The following is a 19,667-nucleotide window of genomic DNA, read 5'->3' on the forward strand; positions in this document are numbered from 1 at the left end:
TTAGGAGATCCAGATTTAGGAGATCCAGATTGTAGAGGACCAATTGGACTATATATCTTTCATGTAGAATTTCCAAAATCATATTTTTCTCAACCAAACTTTTGACAAATATTGAGTGCTGGTGAGTTCTCAGTTCCATGACCTTAAGTCTTTTCATAGTACATCTGGAAATCAGATCCTATGTTGATGGTTAAACAAGAAGTCACATTCTTTCACATTCAGCTCACCTGGGGGAAGGACTGACATATCTCTCAGGACAGTTGAGAAACCTGATGAGGGCCCAAGGGGTAAACAAAGGGAAGCCTAGAAAGTTTCTAATCTGAGGGAAGTAATACTATATAAGGACGTTCAATCACTCACAAATGTTATATATTACAAATTATTTTCATTCATTCATTCACTCACTCAGAGCATGTATTTATTGAATGCTTACTGTGTGTTGGGCTGTATTCTATGCATTGCAGATGCAGCAGTGAGCAAAACAGACAAAATCCTCTGCTCCCACAGAAAGGGGGAAAGGGACAGATGACAAAGGAGATATACAAGTAACCAATACAGTACAACAGAAGGTAAGTGCTATGGAGAAATATAAAGAAGGAAAAGAAGATAAGAAGAGAGAGAGAGAGAGAGAGAGAGAGTGTGTGTGTGTGTGTGTGTGTGTGTGTGTGTGTAGGTGTAGCAGTGGTTTCCATTTTCAAAAAGGTGATCAGGAAGGTCTCATGGAGCAGGTGATATATAAACAAAGCCCTAAAGAAAGTGAAATAAGTAGGGTGTAATGTGGATCTGAGTCAAGAGCACACCAGGCAGAGGGAATAGGAGTACCAAGGCCCAGGCGGCAAGAGTGTGCCTGGAGTTTCAAGTAACAGCAAGGCCAGTGTGGCTGAACTGCACCTTCCCCAAGGTGAGCTGAACGTGAAAGCATGTGACCACTTGTTTAACCATCAACACAGGATCTGATTTCCAGATATACTATGAAAGGATTGCAAGGTCATGGAACAACTAAGAACTCACCGGCATTCAATATTTGTCAAGAGTTTGGTTGAGTGAGTCAAGGCTGGTAGCAGGTGATGAAGTACAGAAGTAGTGGTGTTGGGGTGGAGGAGGAGGGAAGATTCTATAGTGCCCTACAGGGACTTTGACTTTCACTCTGGGAAAAACCATTACAAGGACTTTGACTTTTACTCTGGGAAATCTGGGAAGCCATGGGAGGCTTCTAAGCTCAGCAGTGACATGGCGCAACTGATTGTCTTAACAGATTCACTTTGCTGCTGTGTTACAAATAGATCACAGGGGATGAAGGCAAAAGCAGAAGGACCAGGCAGCTGGCTACTGCATTCTAGGTGACATTACACATTAAGTACCAGCAATAGCATAATGGCATCTGGGGTAAAATGAAGTGGGGGTCCTACAGAGTTGAAAGCTTAGTCAGCTTACCCAGTCTGGGTAAAATCACTGAGATCCATAACTAGCTCTGACAATTCACAAAGAAATTCTCATTGACCTTAGGCAAACTTAGGTATCATAATAAAAAGTGATGAGCTGTCTAGCCCTTGCTCAACTTTGTGCTGGATGCTTATGAAACCAGCTCAGGAGGGAAGTGGGAAGCCCAGGTAAAGGCTGGATATCATCAGAGAGCCACATGGAACAGTTGCTCATGCAGAGCAGTTACAAACAGGAGAGGCTGCTGAAAAGGGAAGTGGAAACAGTGCCCAGAGTTTTATCTGCTTTGTCCATAAAAGGAGCTCAGACACTTCACAGAAGCCTACTCTGAGGCTTGAGTACACAGTCCACCCATTCTCACTCTGCATGGATTTATGTCGTCTCATCCATTATAAGCACAAGTTCTTCAAGCAGTAAAATTTTTGCTTACTTAAATTGCTCAGGGGAGTGGGGGTTAGGGAGAAATTGGTAAAGGGCCACAAAAAATGTTTACATTGTATAATGATTAAAAAAAGAAATAAATAGCTGAAATTCCACAATCTACATTGGTTATCTGCTCATCTTAGTTTTTTTCACACCATTGTATTTTATTATTCTTATGACTTTCAGAAAGTAATTTCAAAGACCTACTGTTGTAGGCAAGTCAATATAATGTAGTCTCTGATCTTGACTTTAAATCCATTTTCTTGTCATAAAGAATATTTCATATAGCTAATTAAGATACTTGGGCACAACTTAACATACTCATTAGATGCTAATAGTTATGTCCTGGATTGGCAGGGTTGGCAAATTACCCAGCATTGGTGCTGCAGTTCCACCTCCTCCCATCCTTGAGGCAGACACTGCTTTTCAATCTTGTGCCCTTTTCTACTGAGCATGGACTAGCCTCACAAACCTTCCCCTCCTAGGGAGGGCTCCAGAAAGTCACCACCAATCAACAGAGCAAATGTACCTCGTGAACCACCTTACTATCCCAAGGTTCCACCCAGTGTAATCTTAATTTTTGCTCTTATTGATGCCAATTTTGGAAATGGGCCCGCCAGTTAAGAAGTCTTATCTTATTATGTATATTGTAAAACTAAGTAGAAATGTACCATAGCAATAATTAGAGTTTGGATTCCTAACTAATAGAAACATTTAAATACCTAGGTGATAGATTTAACAATAATGAATAGTTTCATTAAGGTCTCTTTTCTCTATTAACCAAAGACTTTGGTAAAATGGCCTGCGTTTTCTTTCGGCCGCTAGGCTTTCTACTTGATTTAATAGCATCAATGGTTCACAATTTTCTAGAGCTCTGCAGCCATCTTAAAGCTGATTTTAATGTTCCTGGCCTTTGGCAATAGATAATAAATTGTGCTGCAAATGACTAAGTTACGAAAGAATCTGTAGGGGAAGCCCTAAGAGAATGACACATGGCAGGATTTTAGGAGGAGCTAGAGGTGCAGAGGCTGTCCATACAAGGAGCAAGCGGCAGCCACATTGTTGGTGCTTCCCAGCGGGGGTTCTCACTTACTGAGGCCCCTAGCCCTAAGCCTCTGCTGTGGTGGTGTACCAGCACTGCTGGGAGTCCTCATGTGTCTACACAGCAAGAGGAAGCAGCTACTTCCTCCCCAGAGCAATGACACTTGCAGGTAGCAGCTGGTGGTTAGCTCTTTCCTTTCCACTCTGCACTGGGACAATGTGGGTCTCTCCTCCCTGTTTGACAGTCTTCATCCTGCCAACCCAGTTATCACCATCAGCTCCAAAGTCCCCTTTACTATTTCTTCCAGCTACAAGCAAATAGGCTGATGGCAGGCTGTCCTCTACTTTCTAAGATAGTGCTGTATAGCAACGAAAATTCAAAAATCTTTATTGTGTACTACAGAAGCAGTTCTGTTTCCAGGAAGATAAAGGTACTATAAAATCCCTCATTATCATTCCTAGTGCATTAACCGTCCCTGGGAACTGGAAAAGTGATGCAGAAATTGCTGCCTCTCACAAGGCCATGGCCCTTCCCTAGCCCAGAGTTAGGGTCAGGGAAAGAAGTCATTTGCCACTGAGTTATAAATCTCTGAGCTGGAACTTGTGAGGGATTTCAGCATCAGGGTTGGGGGAAGAAATGTTTCCCCCCACCACTACAACATTATGAGAGCTGTGTGGCCTGGGCTGCCTCTGCCCCCCACTCCTCCACTTCCTACCCTTGTGATCTGGTTAGACACCCCACCTAGCTGCCTACCTGTACCTAAGCCTTCCTGCACTCTGGGACTAGGAGTGTGAACGAAGAGACAGTGGAGAGAGGGTGGAGGGGGTAAATGAGGAAAAGAAAAGGGAGTGGAGTGGCAGGAAGTGAGGGGGCTCTGGCCAGGAGGTTCTGTAAGCAGAGTCCAGTAAACCATCTCTGTCCCCCCTTGGCCTCACCCCTACTCCTAGGGGCAGGGTTGTTAGGTCATAGTTTCAAACATCGTCTGTGGATTATGTATGAAAAGCAAAACAGGGTGTCAGTGAAATAGATGATAGTGTACCTGCCTTGACATCCTAGCACCCTGAAGGTAAAAGTGTTCAGCAGGTCACTGTAGAAAGGGAAAGAGAACTGTATGATAGAGGTGAAGGAGAAAACATGAAATAATTATGGTATGATCCAAGAGATGACAGTATGGTTTAACTGGTTTACCTGGTCTTGTAATCTAAAGAACAATTTCCATAACTCAATAAACATTCTACTCATTAGAGTATAGATGACTGCATACATTCATCACCTTTTTAAAAAAAAGATTTCAAGGTAAGTATACAAATAACTGTGCTATAACAAAGAATGAACTAAGCACTATAAGGTAACTACACAGTGGCCAGGGACAAAGTATGTTATAAAAGGCTTTGGATCTTGGAGATTCCAGCACTTACTCATCCTGTAGCCTCCAATAGGCACTAACCTTTTAGTTTCCTCATTAGTCAAGTGGAATTAATAATCTCTGCCTTGCAGAGTTGGGGGAAGAATTAGAGACAATACATATAGAGTAGCTAGCACAATGCCCCAAATGGATTAACCCCTCAATGAAAAATAACAACCACTGTCACTGTCAGGAGAGTTTTAAATTAAACTGTGTGCACAATTTTTATGTCCCACTTAAATATACCTCCCCTGGATGTGAGTATCAAGAGAGATCAGGGAATCCCATAAGAGAGCCCTAATCAAAAAGGCTCCAAGACCCTCAGAAAGCTTCTAGAAACTCACTGTTCCTGTGTGTGTGGAGACACCTTGGCCTTCATTTTGCCTCCAAAGCCACAGTAACAATAGCTGCTGCCGCTAGTTCAGGCTGCTGTCTATGTTCCTGTGATAACCATTTACACACGCTTTATCCTCACAGACATCCTGTTTGGTCCCATTTTACAGGTAAGAGAATGGAGGCCAGAGAGGTGCAGCGGCTTGCCTAAGCCACACGGGTGGCGGAACTGCGGGTTGAGTTCGAGTCCAACGCTCCAGCTCAAACTCTCAGTGACTTCCCTGAAGCCGACCTCCGGCTACGCTAAACAAAAAATCCTTAATGATGCCACGTGGGTTTCTCGGAACTGCCTTCCTGCCAGGCCCCTCTCCCCTGCCTGCTGACCCTGTTACTTGAGCTGGTGTTATGTCCCCTACTTTTCTCGGATCCGCCTCCCTCCCCGAGAGTGAAGTTGCCCCTATTTGCCTGGTGGGATGGGGATTTGGGAGGGGTGCTGTTTCTTGCACACTGCCACCCCCTAATCCTTCGAGGCTCTCCTTCTCAGCGTTTTCACATCTCCCCTGCCTCTGTCCTTACACCCCACGTCTCTGGGAACCCCAGATCTGACCCGGCAGGCACTCCGGGGAGTGGGCTCTGCGCCGCTCCCGCAGTCGGCCAGAAACGGGCTTTACTGTGTTTAGTCCGGGGCCGGGGTGGGGGGCACTTCAGCCTTGGCCGTTTCCCCGAGTCCCCGATTTTCCTGCCTGGCGTGCCAGCGCCCCATAGGACATCTGTGCCTCAGTTCACTCCCTACCTCCTCCAACCCGGACAGGAATAAGGGGTGATGCGGGAGCGAGCCGAGTGGCGTGGTGGCCTCTCCGTGCTCTGTGCAGTTTTCACCATGTCCATTTCGGAGGGAGAAGGCGAGGTGCAGATGAGGCGACGTTCCTGCGGGAGGCGGAGAGCGGGCTGGCAGTGCCACCTGCTGAGTGTCTCTCCAGCCGAACAAGCGGCGGGCCGTGCCACCTGCTATAAATAGGCCGCGGAGGACAGAGTGTGCGACCGTACATCCCGCCACGAGGGGCTCAATCACGCGCGGGGCCCCGCGTCCCCGGCTCCCCAGAAGTGCGCTGGGCCGGGACTCCGCGCTAGGGCTGGATGGGGCGGCGCCCCGAGCACGCCCCACATTCCCGCCCCAGAGGCGGGCCGCAGCCCCCGAGCGGGCTGAGCACCGACCGCCGGCGCCAGGCGGGCCAGGAGCGGAGGGCCGCGGCAGACCTGCACTGCAGCAGCTGTTGCTCGCGGGTGACTCGTCTGTCCGCGCAGAGTCACACGGCGCAGTGGGTAAGGGGGGCTCCCCAGGGACCGAGTAGGGAGATCCTTGCTCCTGCCCGCCCCTCGCCTCCCCCACGCTCGCCCAGCCCGGGAGGAGGAAACGCGAGCCGCGCGCAGACACCTCCTCCTCCGCCGCCACCGCCGCCACCGTCCGCGCCACTGTGCCTGTTGCTGCCGCCGCCGTGGGACCGGCGGTGTCCTCGGCCGGGTGGAGAAGAGGCGGGAGCCAAGCCGAGAGGACCCCAGGACCCCGGCGACAGGACGAGCGCAGCCATCCCGGCACGATGGATGCCCAGCCCGCCGAGGCCGTCCCCGGGATGCCCCCGAGTACCTGCGCGCCCGAGCCCGGCCCGGGGCTCTGAGCGCGCCGCGGCGCAGGTAGGCGCCTTGTGGGGCTTCGCCCGCGCCACCCCGGGGACTCCTCGCGGGGGCATCCCGGCCGCCCCCCATCCCCAGCACGCCCCTGCCCTGCCTGGCCGCAGAGAAGCGGGAATCCGGCAGCCCAGGGGCGTCCCTGCTGGCCTTGCAGCGCGTGGTCGGTCTTGGCAGGAAGTTCATTACCAGCTCGTTGCCCCCACTTGGACGAAAGCGAAACCTTGACGCTCTAGAGACCCGGGAGCTCGGCCGGCTTCTACCCCACCCCATCCCCCCACCCCTGCTGCTCACTAGTCCCGGCATCTCCCCCGGCCCCCCTCCCGCCAGATATCTCAAGGGCTAGCGTGTTTGCAAGGTAGCCAGGTCAGGGGGGAGGGTGGTCAAAGTGACCCCATGCCACCCTTGAAAAGTTCAGAGTACTTTGCGGTAGTAACTTTGGCAGCCCCACCAGCGCGCAACATTTCTTTCTATGGGCACATCCTGTACCAGTCATTTTGAAAGCCTGCTTAATTGTTTCCAGCAGCTTCCTCATCTTTGTGTGATGACGAGACTCCGCAAAGTTCGCCGCACATCACTGGGTTTTTTTTGTTGTTGTTGTTTTGTTTTTATAAAAAATGGTGTCATGTTGTTTGAAATCCACCTAGAATTGGCTTTCCCTATTGTGATCTTATTTAAAATAGCTTATTCTCTGGGAGTTGCTTTAAAAAGGAAAAGAAATCGAAAGTGATGATTGTTTCTTCCACCAGTTTAATTTTCAGAGGGCCCTATGTTATTGGACAGGTGTTTTTCATAGATCTCTCACTTTTCCTTTTCCATGACCGGATGATTATTAATACAACCAGACTCTGAAAGAGCATTTTAAATCAACTGGTTTAAGTGGGACACACCCAAGAAACTCAGCTCTCTCTCCAATTTCAAACTTCTCAACTTTTTTGCACTGGACCTAAGCTGAAGGCAGAGGCCCCGACAAAATGCCCTTGTTTAGGACAGCAGAAATTCTCTTCCCCAGATGTGAGATGGGATTGGTAAAATTTGGGGAATGGCCACCTCTGGGTTTTGTTGTGTTTTGGGAGCCTGCTCTGGGTGGGAGGGGTGGAGTGGAAGAATGAAAGGGGAGGCTGAGAAGCCACCTTGCAGAACGACTTCTCCTGTTTCTGACTTTTCATGTTCTGTCACTCCCTTGGGTTAGTGATCCCTGAAGCAGGTGAGCCCTGTACCTTTTTCTAGAGCTGAGATGGCTTCTCTTGGTTGGGAGGGACGTGTGCCTCATAAGCAGCTCCTTGCTGGGAACTGTCTTATGGAATAAGGACATTGCATGAAAAAGTTTACATAAAAAAGATTTGAGTGTTTTTATAAACAGGTGCTGTACAACTGTTTGGAATTGGATGCCATCACAGTTACACAGTCTGCCTGTTTCTTGTGTGTTTTTTTCCTACCAAGTTATAGGGAAATAAGACCGTTTCTCTCCAGATTTATCTATAAGTAACCAGTGGCATAACATGAGCTACCGGAGGGTGGGCACATCTGTGAGTGAAAGGGTACCGTATGAAATGCTTAGGGAACATTTTCTGAAGTGAATACAAGTGGAGTCTCTTGACACTATTAATTGAGTGCAAGGAGACATAAACAGGACTAAGTGTGGTTCAAGGCAGGAAATAAAATCATCAGGTGGTAATTAAAATAAATGCTGTCATGTGGATTTGTCCAGCCATTTGCAAACCAGTAGAATAGGAAAAAACTTCTCTGGTGTAGTTATAAATTATTAGCATCAAAGGAAAGTTTTGCAAATAAGACTCTTATCTATAGTCTACTGTTATTTATCCCACGTGAGGGTCAGAGCTCTGGGGTTTTCCCTTTTCACGATGATACAGTTTCTGGCTGGGTGGAAGTCATATGAGTGTTGCCTTTTATCCCACAGGACAGTTTGTCATAGTGCCAGAGGGGATGAGGAAGAAATGGGCAACTCTGAAGAAACGGCGCTTGCCCCTTTTCCCTCATTATCAGCCATTGATAATCCCTGTCCCCCACTTCCCTAGAGGCCACTCTTACCAGAAAGGCTGCAGTTGTGATTACATGTAACCCTGTGCAGAGCCAGGTGTGGGTGGGCGTCTCCTTGGTGGCCTGGCTCTCCTAGGATCTTCTTGGATGTACCACAGGCAAGCAGTGCGGAGCGTTGTATCAAGCAGCACACTCTTACCTGTTCCACGTTCATTTCTAACCATTCTGCCAGCATCTCCAATCATTTTCATGCTTGGAATAGGGCTGCTGTTTTTCTGGCCACTAGCTTCTAAGTAGTGTATGTCGCAGGGAAGAGCGCTAGAAGTTTGAGAAGATTCTGTCTTTGAACATGCTTTTAATTTGATCTTAGAAACTGACAGCTCCCTCGAGCCTCTTCTAGACCCTTCACAACATTTCTCTGTGGGTCCCGAATCCACACTCTCTCAGATTCCCCAGGGAACACAAAGTGTCTGTCAGCCCATTTGGGGACTTTATGTGGGTGCCTTGGCAAGGTTTGTTTTGCTCTTTCCTGTCTACTGTCCCGCCCTTCTTAAGTTTAATGGCCTTGTTAATCCCAGTACTTAATATGTGTCCCAGCCCTTTTATTTTCTTGGTCATTAAAACTTAGAGAAATAGAATCTGTTCATTAAAATGACTGAATCCACTTAGCAGCCAAGAAGTACTGGGGTTTGTATCCCTGTAGGGATGACAGAGGATTTAGGTTTTCAGTCAGAGCTATTACCTTACAATTACCTTTGCTGACCTTTTTCTTCAATTTTTCTTTTCCAACCCCACATTCCGATAAAAATATTTTTTTAGCCAGATTCTTCACAAAAGACATGAAGGTTTCCATTTTCAAGGTTTTTGACATTTCCAAGCCAAAATTTCCATTCGATGTGTTCCTAGATTTAAAGGCAATGTATCCCTTTTCAGATTTTAAATGTTTACAAAGAGATTTGTCAGATTTGGGCCATCTGAAAAAAATCTTGACACTTAGGTTTCCATGAAGCTGGGCAGAATATAGGAAGTATGTTTTAACACTAACAAAGAGGTATGTAATTTTAAGTGTGCCTGTTTCCTATGGGACAAGCAACAGCTATTTTTCTCTTTAAAAGAAAATGCACTTATTTAACAACATATTACGTATGATCAACAAATCTAAACTTCCAAAGTAGGTAAGCACTTATGTGTTTGTTGTCAAAATTAATGAATGTACACATGTGAAGTGCTTCGAATAGTGCCTGGTACATAGTAAGCACTCATTCTGTTATTCTGTTATTCTATTTATTTGTTTACTTTATACTTTTAGAGTATAACTTTGACATTAGGTTTGGGTTACAGAGGCCAAGCAAAATTTAGATAGAACAACCCATCTAATTCATTAGAAAGATATTTGAGGATTATTCCTTTCTAAAGATATTGTCATATTGGAAAGAACAGAAGTTTGCACATAAGACAGACCTGGATTCAAATTCTGCTTTAACAAATTATTAGTGAGGAGACCCTTCTGTAAAATGAGGATGGTAAAACATACTTCTCAGAGTTGTGAGTACAGGTGATCATCCATGTAAAATGTCCAAGAAAGGGTAGTTGGTCAACAGGTATTTCTCTAGAAAAGTGGTTAAGAGCAAGGGATCTGGGTTCAAATCCTATTTCTGGCACTTTCCTACAAGTATGATCTTGGGCAGTGACCTTACTTCTCTGTGCTGCAACTTTCTTGTCCTCTGTCACCTGTAATTTAGAGATGAGAATGATAATAATAGTCCATAATAGATCTTATTCTATGATAATAATAGTCCTTATTGTCCAAAGTTGTTATGAGAGATAAATCAGTTAATAGACACATAGTGCTATTATGTGTTAATTATTATTATTATTATTATTATTATTACTACTACTGTTACTTTAAGAAGAATAATTTAAAGCAACCACGCAGGAGGGACAGTTATGCATAATCTCTAAAGGCCAGCTAGGACCCGCATGCCCCACCCTTTATACTATGCAGTAAAATAAGAGAATACAAGAAGTGACAGTGACCTCCTAAAGGACTAGCCTTGAATTGGCTCTGATTTATATAAGAAGGAAATCACTGAAAAACATCATTCCTTTATGTGTCAAATTAGAGAGGTGCTGGAGTATTCTTGATGATGAAAAGGTCAGAACCGGTGGCTTCAGGAGCTCCGTATGACGGTGAAGTAGCCCGCTGCTGCAAGGATCATTGCTACCTGTGGGCGATTCCTAGGAGAGCAGCACACTGCTCTGATGGGGGCGGGATTCTGTGGAGGAAATGGACAAATACTGTGGCCAAGCCAGTGATCCTATTGCATGAGGTTAGAGTACTTGAGGTTGCAGTATAAGTCTGTTCGAGTGCATACCCACTCTATCTGGGGTAAAGAACAGAAAAATTAAGCCATTGATTGACAAAAGGAAGTGAATGGTTACCCAGGGACTTCTTGCCCATCCTGGGGTCCCCAACAGCTAATCAGTATTGGCTAGTTCCTAACCTGGCCTGGAGCTAGAGGCTACAAACACCCCTTCCTCCATCCTTCTTCCTTCCTTCTTCCCCTCCCACCAGCATTTGAGGAGGTGAGGACTAAAACTGCAGAGGTTGTTGTATTGTTAGTTACTGGAAAGTCCCCATCCTACTTTCTGTGGTGTGCTGGGAGGGAGTGGAGGGGACTGGGAAAAGAGGGGGGAAGTTCCCAGTAGACATTTTACTAACACCAACCCTTGCTTCTCTGTCGTCCTGATCAATAAATCCCATCTTTTCCTCATGTGCCTCCCCCACATTTTTGTTCTCCAAGGGAAGATGGGAGCAGCTTTTTATCCCCACACAACGTTGGGGACATTTGGTGTTATACATTATGAAAATTAGATTCACCAGATTTTACAGATAGAAGAAAACTTGGAGATGATCTTGTTCCAGTCTCTTGTAAGAATAAACTTGAGATTTGGAGAAGTTAAGTAACTTGCTTTTTCAACTTCATACTTGAAAGTATTTTCATGAGGAAATTGAGGTTCTTTGCAGCACTTGGATGGGAGTCAGGGACTTGGATTGTCCTAATTCTGTCACTAAATTTGGACAAACCACTTAACTTCTCCAGAATTCAGTTGCCTAATTTCACATATGGGGAAAATTTCTAAATGGCTTAAAAGGACCTTGCTAGCTTTAAAAATTTTATGACTCTAAGTGCATGCTTTCAGGAATACATAGCATAGCAGGACTTAACAAGATTGTTGAAACTGGTCTAATAAAAGGGTATCTTTGTGTTCTGGGCAGCTATTATGTTTAAGGACTGAGCTAGTTAGGAGTTGTGTAGAATACAAAGGGTCTCCGTAGAGGGATAGGGCTTATACACAGATGACCCTACTAACAAGAACTTAACTAGAAGCTCATTAGAATAACAGTAAGAAACAGTGTTTCTTACTGACAGTATCAAGCATAAGAATTCTCCTTGGAATAGATGGTTCTACCTGAGACTTAAAGAATGGTCAGAGGTTGAGAGCAAATTATGCGGACTGAGATAGCTTAACAAATAATCTAATGGTGTGTTAGTATTATTTGAATAGTTCATCTGTTTTATGGAACTTTTTATTGAAAAGTAATGCACATTCTCGCCTCGTTTAAGTTACCATGAATCTTATATTTGCAGAATCTGAATTGCTTATACATGATTATGGCTGTGTGTGAGGTAGAACTTACTATTTGATAGTTTATAAACAGTGTTAGTGTCTAATCTACTTTTTTAAACAGAAACTAAGAATGTACCACAGCTGGTTGAAAGTGAAAACTTCATTCAAAAAGTTTTGTCAGTGAAATGGTAGCACTAATTTGATGACTGATTATTTACCAAGTGTCTTAAATGACTAAATTGTGTAATTGTTTTTGCACTATGTACATATATACCCTTATAAGAAAACTGAAAGTAATTCTGCTGTGCTTATTGCCATCCTATCAGCAACTGCCTCGACTAAAATAATTGATAGATCTCAGATTTATCCTTTGTAATAATTCTAGTACTTTTAAAAACATGTCTTGGGATTAGCAGCTGTCAACGGTTAGAACTTGAAACAGATTCAGTTACAGGAGTGGAAGTCGAGCCAGACATTTAATGCTGTTTTCATCTGTAGGTGAGAGAGAGAGAGGAAAGAGACAGACAGAGACCGTTATTTATGGGATTATATGAACTTCAAGTCTGTTTTTATTATCGATAAGCAGAACTTTAAAGGAAAAGAGTAAGGGACTATACTCTCATGAAATAAATTTGAGTTTTAAATAAAGTATTCATTTATTTCTGAACTATCGAACATTTAAAATAAAAACTTAGCTCTGAACTATGTTCAAATTATATTAGAAAATTCACTCAGTATATATGCATATATGTCATATAGAAAAACAGTTAAACAACTGACTTCAGTTCCATTTCAGAAAAGGTTTAAAATACTGATTTTAGAAAGGTTTGAAAACTGGTTTTAGAAACCCCAAACCTTAAGAGTTTAAGAAGCTTATAGTCTTGTTGAGGGATGTCTATTCAAACTCTTAAAATAAATATAATTAGGTACAAAGTACAGAAAGACATGCTAATGGATGCCCTAAATCTCCTTGGAAGAAAGAGGTAGTAGTTGCTTGAGTTTTACATATGAGTTGGAATTAGATATAAGTTGGAATTAGAGGACAAGAGTGGGAATTTTCAGGAGATGAGTCTCCATGGATCTCTCATATTTCCACACACCTGTGAGCAGGAGCACTGATGGCCTTTGTTCTGGACTACATTTCCAATCACGTTTCTACAGCAAACAGCAATGGAAAATAGAAATAGTGTCATCCTCTGGAGCAGACATTGGACATGTTCACTCCTCACTGCAATATTTGAACTTCCTAAGCTTGAGTTCCTCTTCTGTAACCCACTGTGTTAGAGGTGTCACTTGGTCTGTGGGGATTGGTGGTCAGGGAACCCACACAAATGCTGGCTCTCTGGCTACTGCTGTGAACTGAGTAACAAATTGTCCTTTGTGTCTGACCCAGGAGTCTCATGTCTTGTACCAGCAGCTAAGTTGTGGTAGGCTAACTTGTTAGCTTGCCAGTAAGGTAACATTTGAGACCCTTTACAGTTTGTGGCAGGTATTATGTTTCAAGGAGAAGAACAGTATGAACTGTGGTGTAGAGGCATGAGGAATCAAATCTCATATAGGAATCATAGCTAAATCTCTGTCTTCAGAGCCAAAATGTGCATGAAGGAAGGCATTTTAGGGGAGAATATAAAACTGGAGATATAGACAGGACCAGATTCCAAAGAGACTTTCTATGCCATGAAGAAGAGTTTAGATTTTATGGGGGGAGTTATTAGGGAATTTTTAGCAGAGGACTGACATTATAAATTTTGTGGGTTGGATAAATTACTCTAGGAAGTATGTGAAGGATGGATTGAAGGATGGGGTGTCTTTTCTCTAGATGAGAAAATGTAAGATATTTAGATAGTAGAGTCAGAAATAGTGATAGGATAAAGAAGAAATCTAAATAACTCCTTGGCCAATAAAGTGAATAGTGATGTTGTTCTCTGAGCTACAGGTTGTAGGAGGGAAGAGAAGTTCTGGGAAGGAGGGAGGTTAAGACTAAGTTTTTAAATAATTGGATTCATGCTGAGGTGCCTACTGGCTATCCAGATAGAAATATTTAATGGCCTGTACTGATCTGGAATTCTATGGGAGAAAAACACTTGGGAATCATCAGGGTATATGTGGTAGATGCATTCTTGTGTAGCCATCAAAAAGATAGACTTGAGAGGGCAAACTCTCCCACGTCACCTTGTGATAAGTGATTCAAGCTCTCTAAGCGTCAGTTTCCTAGTTCATAAGAGTAGTTTCTAAGTGATAAGATTATTATGAAGATTAAATGAAACAACACATGCAAAGTGCCTTGGTGCTCAGTAAAACTAAGCTGTTATGGTCATCAGCAGGATTATTAGAATGTGGTTGTTGACAGCAAAAGATTAGGTGAGATTGTCCAAAGAAAGCATGGGGAATGTGGGGAGAGGTTGGAGTCAGGCAGGGGAAGAAAGCCTTCAAAGGACGTGAAAGGAAGCAACCAGAAAGGTAAGATGAGAACCAGGAAAGTTTCAGGAAGGAAGGCGTGGTCATGCTGAGAAATTCATCAGAGAGGACAAGACAGGTAAGGACTAACAAGCCCCCTTTGGTTTTCACCACCTTGAGGATGTGGAGACCTTAATGAGAGCAATTTCAGAGCATCTGTAGTACAAACCAGGACTTACAAACCAGGAGTGGATGGGCAGTAGGAAGTGGGGACAGTGAACTGTAAACTTCATGGTGCAGAAATTTGTGTAGAGAAGGAAGAAGAGGAAGAGTTGTGGTTGAGGAACATTCTAAGTCAAGGGAAAATGTCTTTTTTTTTTTTTTCAGGATGAGAGAGACCTCCTTCACTCTTTTAAAAATCTGTTGAGCCCCTACTATGAGTCAGGCACTGTGCCAGGTTTGGGGCTACTGTAGTGAAGAAGACAGAAGCCCACGGAGGGTTTCTCCTTTGCATGTGGCTGTTTGCTCGGGGGACACACGAGAGACTGAAAACCCAGGGAGCAGATGAGTAAAGAACAGGACTTGTGGTCCTGTAGACAAGTCAACTTCAGACAAAAGGGTTTTGTCAGGAGAGACAGAGCTGAGGTTACCAGAGGCAGGGGGAGGGGGTTTAGCAAGAAACTGGTAAAGGGCCACAAAAAAGGATTACATTGTGTAATGTTTGATACACTAATTATCCTGATTAGAGCACAGGTATTGATATTCAATGTGGTGCCCCACAGATACGTACAATCAATTATGTTTCAATTTTTTAAAAAAGGAAAAAAACAATAAAAGGGTTTTGTCATCTAATGGGACAAGAAGGTGTTAGGACACATCAAATGTGGTTGTTGAAAGTAAAGAGGGAAAAGCAGCTGAAAGACTTTGGGTTTAGTAGAAGCAACATCGACATTTATTGGTGAGGGAGAAGCAAGGTGTTGGAGTAACGGTTTATAGTATGTGAATTAAATAAAACCATGATTAGGACGGTGTTTGCAACATAACAAGCACGGAGTACGTGTCATGGAATATAAGTTGTTTTTTTTTTTTTTTTTTGCGACTGGCCGGCATGGGGATCCGAACCCTTGACCGTGGTGTTACAACACCTTGTAACCACCTGAGCTAACCGGTCAGCCCAGGAATATAAATTTGTGATTCAGAATCTGTAGACTACCTCAGGGAAGAACCTTTTAAAATTTAAATATATCACAAGTGATAAGGTCAGTTGTTTAAAACTGATCTAGTTCAGTAGACTGTGATGATATATAGCTGATCGTTTTTCTTGCAAGATTTCTTTCTTGGGGAGGTCACCTGTACTGAATTTGATTCTCTTTTAAAAAAATTCCTTGAAATATATGTGAAATAATACAACAAGGCTTAATTAAAGCTGTCAGAGTAGTGCCGTATTGTTTTCTATTGTCCTTGCCTTTGTAGGCTCTACAAAGGCTTACATTTAACGGTAGTTTCCCAATGGGATCTCTGTAACCTGTAATGAGTGTGACAGTTATGCCGTTCCCTGGTTTTATATGTAATACAATTTTGAGAAACTTTTTTTTCTAGGCAGAGAAGCTTACTTGAACTAATACCCATTTCTTCTTACGTTTGGATTTCAGACTTTAAGTTATTCTGAAATAAACACTCTTCAAAAGTAGCGATTGCAATGACTTCATTAAATTCTAATGCCTCTCTTTTTCTCCCCTAGGATTCTGCATCAGAAGCGTGTAAAATAGATTGCATGGTCTAAAATAGAAAAACAGTGGAAACGTTTTGCTGAGTTTCCAGACCTTTCCCGTGATGGAACCAATAACATTCACAGCAAGGAAACATCCGTTTCCTAACGAGGTCTCAGTGGACTTCGGCCTTCAGCTGGTGGGCTCTTTGCCTGTGCATTCGCTGACCACCATGCCCATGCTACCATGGGTTGTGGCAGAGGTGCGAAGACTCAGTGGGCAGTCTTCCAAAAAGGAGCCTGTGACCAAGCAAGTCAGGCTTTGTGTTTCACCCTCTGGCCTGAGATGTGAACCGGAGCCAGGAAAAAATCAACAGTGGGACCCACTGATCTGTTCCAGCATCTTTGGGTGCAAGCCTCAGCAAGTTCACAAACTGATTCACAACAGTCATGACCCGAGTTACTTTGCTTGTCTGATTAAGGAAGATGCAGTCCATCGGCAGAGCATCTGCTATGTGTTCAAAGCCGACGATCAAACGAAAGTAAGTTAAGGCGGGGATCAAAAAGATTAAGGTGTGGCTGGATGGTTTCTATTTTGGGGATCAGAAAATTTATTTTAAGTATACTGAAATGAATATGGAGATAATGCTGCAGTTACACGTAGATTGTTTAACTGCCTTTTTGGTTTATGGAGATATTTTACAGTTTTGAAGGATATTTGATAACATTAGAAATTATAAGTTTATGAGTTCAAAAATTCCATAGGGAAACCAGTCTAAAACTATAAATAAGAGCTGAAGTGTTAGGATTCATATTATTTAAGATGGATGTTCTAAAGCAGTGCTTTTCAAACTGAAACGTGCATGTGAATCACCTGGGGATCATGTTAAAATGCCAATCCTGATTCAGTAGATCTCTGGGCAGCCCAACACTGCATTTCGAACAAGCTGCAAAGTGATGCTGGTGCTGTTTTTTTTGCAGATTTCACTTTGAGTAGCAAAGTTCTAGATTGGTGATCTCCACATTTTTAAAATCCTATTAAGAAAAATACAGTTAGTCATCAACTGTCTAAAAATACTATTAGCCAGTTTCCCAAGGCATAATGTGCACTTAGGCAAAGGTCATTGATAAGAACAGTGGATATGAATCTAGGTGTTGATACTATCAGGGGTTCTTTTGCTTTTTTTTCTTTTGCCAACTTCATGTCAGATCTGATTAGCTTTTATTGTTTTATCTCGTGATATGGCTGAGAAAAATACATGAGATACAGTAAAAAGCTCTGCTTTTTTCCCCTTCATTTGTGCTTGCATTGTTATCAGTGCTATTTGTAGTTCTGTGCAGGACTCATTTGAAGGCACTTGTCCATTTTGTGAGGATTAGTTTAGATAAAATTGAAAATGTTATCCATATAGCCACTTTTTTAGTTGGGCCCATGAAAAATGCAATTTGGTACAGTATTCAGAAAGTGATCAGGTGAGGGTCCCACAGCTAACCCCATAGGCTGAGGAATTCTCCACTGCTTGGGTGCCAAGAATTTCTGTGACTCAAAATGTCTGCCACATGCACTGAGAGAGGATGCAGTGTCAGTCTGTACCATAAATGTCAGTGAAGCCTGAGGTTTTCATATTTTCAAATTTAAAATATGAATAGAAATTCTAATGTTTTCTCTCTGCAGCCCATTAGGTTATTTTACACACTCTCTAGGGTGTAAGAATCTCATTTGGAAATTAAAGTTCTTGTCACCAAGTAGATTTGTGGAGATTCACTTTCGTTTGTTCATTCATCGGTTCTTTCATCATTGATTCAGTGATTGCTGCTGCAGGTGTTGTTTGAGAGGATATTAGCAGAGGCTATTTGGAAGGCAGAAGCATCAGTAGGGAATAGGACCATGTCATCCATGCACAGGGAATGATGGGAGGACAGAGAATGGGGTCTAACACACCTGGAGTGCAAAGAAGTTTCTTTGAAATAAAGGCTAATAAAGAGCTTAAAACCACCATTTCACCCACAGAATCAAACATCTTGTAATAAACCATTTAATGTTATTATGTTATTGTTCAAGCACCTCAAATGGGCACTACTGCTTCATGCTAGAAGGTTCAGAGGAATTAACTTCCTGGATTCCAGTCCTATGTCTGCCACCTATAAACTGGATGACCTCAGGCAACTGAGTCTGATTCCTCATATGTAAAATGGGGATAATTGTAGCATTTATCTCATAGACTTGCTGGGAGGACTAAATGAGGTAGAATAGTCCCTGAAATTTAGTAAGCATTTATGGCCATAAAATATTTTCATTCAAGAAAGTTTTACTGGAATCAGATGATATGCTAATTTCATTTCAAGTCTTAGGTCAAAAGAAAAAGGATATTGAGATGAATGTCTTCAGCTCTCAAGGATGAGACCCTGGTCATCTTTGAGCAACATTTTATAAACTAAACACAAAACAGCATAAATAAACTTAATAGTTTCTATTATTTGGGCACATTCCAGAACGAAAATGAGAGGACTGAACAGCCTGTATCCCAAGCCAGCTCCATATAAGGACTGAGTTTTTGTTGGGGAGAGTGTTTGCATGGGAGAGTTATTCAGCACTTGACACGTTTGACTCTTTCCCAAAAATCTTTATAGCCATTTGAGAACAGACTTCTGGCCAGTCATTCAAATATGACATGAAGAAGAGATTTATAACTAAATTCTGTAATTGGGTCTTCCAGTCTTGCCCAAAGTAGAGAACTGGCCTTACTCTATATTCTAAAAAGCCATAGTTGAAATATGAATTAGTCCCTAGGTTATTTTTGGCTTCCGTACAATTTTTATAAACACAAATGGTCATTTCTCAGACTATAAATTGCTGTCATCCTGCTCATTTTATAAAAGAGTAATCTGTAATATAGGTACCTCGATCAGTGATTTTGTTGTTGTTGGAAGCAGAATGGTAAGCCACACTGGCCGTGATTCTAACCGGCATGATATGTATCTTTTATGTTCTTGAGATACCACTGGTACTTGTAACAGAGGATTATCTGCTGTAGGAGCGTGTTAACCTCTTTCATTGTTTCTTTGACTATGTAACATTTGCTCAGTGAAATAATTCTCCAGATTAAGGCCTCTTATAAACAGATGAGGTCAGCATCAACTGTGTTTGCCAAAGGAGACATATGCATCTACTTACCGCCAGGGGTATAAGCACAAAACTACCATTTGAGAGGAAACCCTTTGATCAGCATCTAAATTAATTTACTGAAGAATATCTAGGGAGAAGAGGCATCTAAAGGAATCATTTTACAAGCACACCATGAGGTTGTGTTTTCCATTGCGTGTCCCATAGAATACACTCAAGCTGTTCCACAGAGAAAAGCTTCCATGTTCAAATGTGTCAGGGCAGCATCTCAAACTTTTTTGTCTGAAGAACCCTTTTCACACCTCAAAATTATTGAGGATCCCCAAAAGCATTAGTATCTGTTGGTTATATCTATCAATATTCACTGTATTAGAAATTAAACAGATATTGTAAAGATATTAATTTATTTAAAAGTAAAAGTAGTAAACCCTTTACATGTTAACATAAACAATATTTTTGTGAATAATAGCTATAT

At 42.8% G+C, this 19,667-nt stretch overlaps 1 protein-coding gene across 3 annotated transcripts in view; it reads left to right on the forward strand.

Moving 5' to 3' along the window:
* Window positions 1-5,672: 5,672 nt before the first annotated feature.
* TBC1D1 (TBC1 domain family member 1) overlaps window positions 5,673-19,667 on the forward strand; it is a 218,348-nt gene continuing 204,353 nt past the window's right edge. For 2 of the 3 annotated variants that reach the window (XM_063108168.1, XM_063108170.1), the window contains exons 1-2: window positions 5,673-6,335; window positions 16,102-16,610. In XM_063108168.1, the coding sequence (XP_062964238.1) occupies window positions 16,194-16,610 (417 nt within the window). In that variant the 5' untranslated portion in view covers window positions 5,673-6,335; window positions 16,102-16,193. The remainder of the gene's footprint in view (window positions 6,336-16,101; window positions 16,611-19,667) is intronic. The other variant, XM_063108169.1, reaches the window with a different exon arrangement.

Source organism: Cynocephalus volans, chromosome 9 (assembly GCF_027409185.1).
Source record: "Cynocephalus volans isolate mCynVol1 chromosome 9, mCynVol1.pri, whole genome shotgun sequence".
Lineage (NCBI taxonomy): Eukaryota > Metazoa > Chordata > Mammalia > Dermoptera > Cynocephalidae > Cynocephalus > Cynocephalus volans.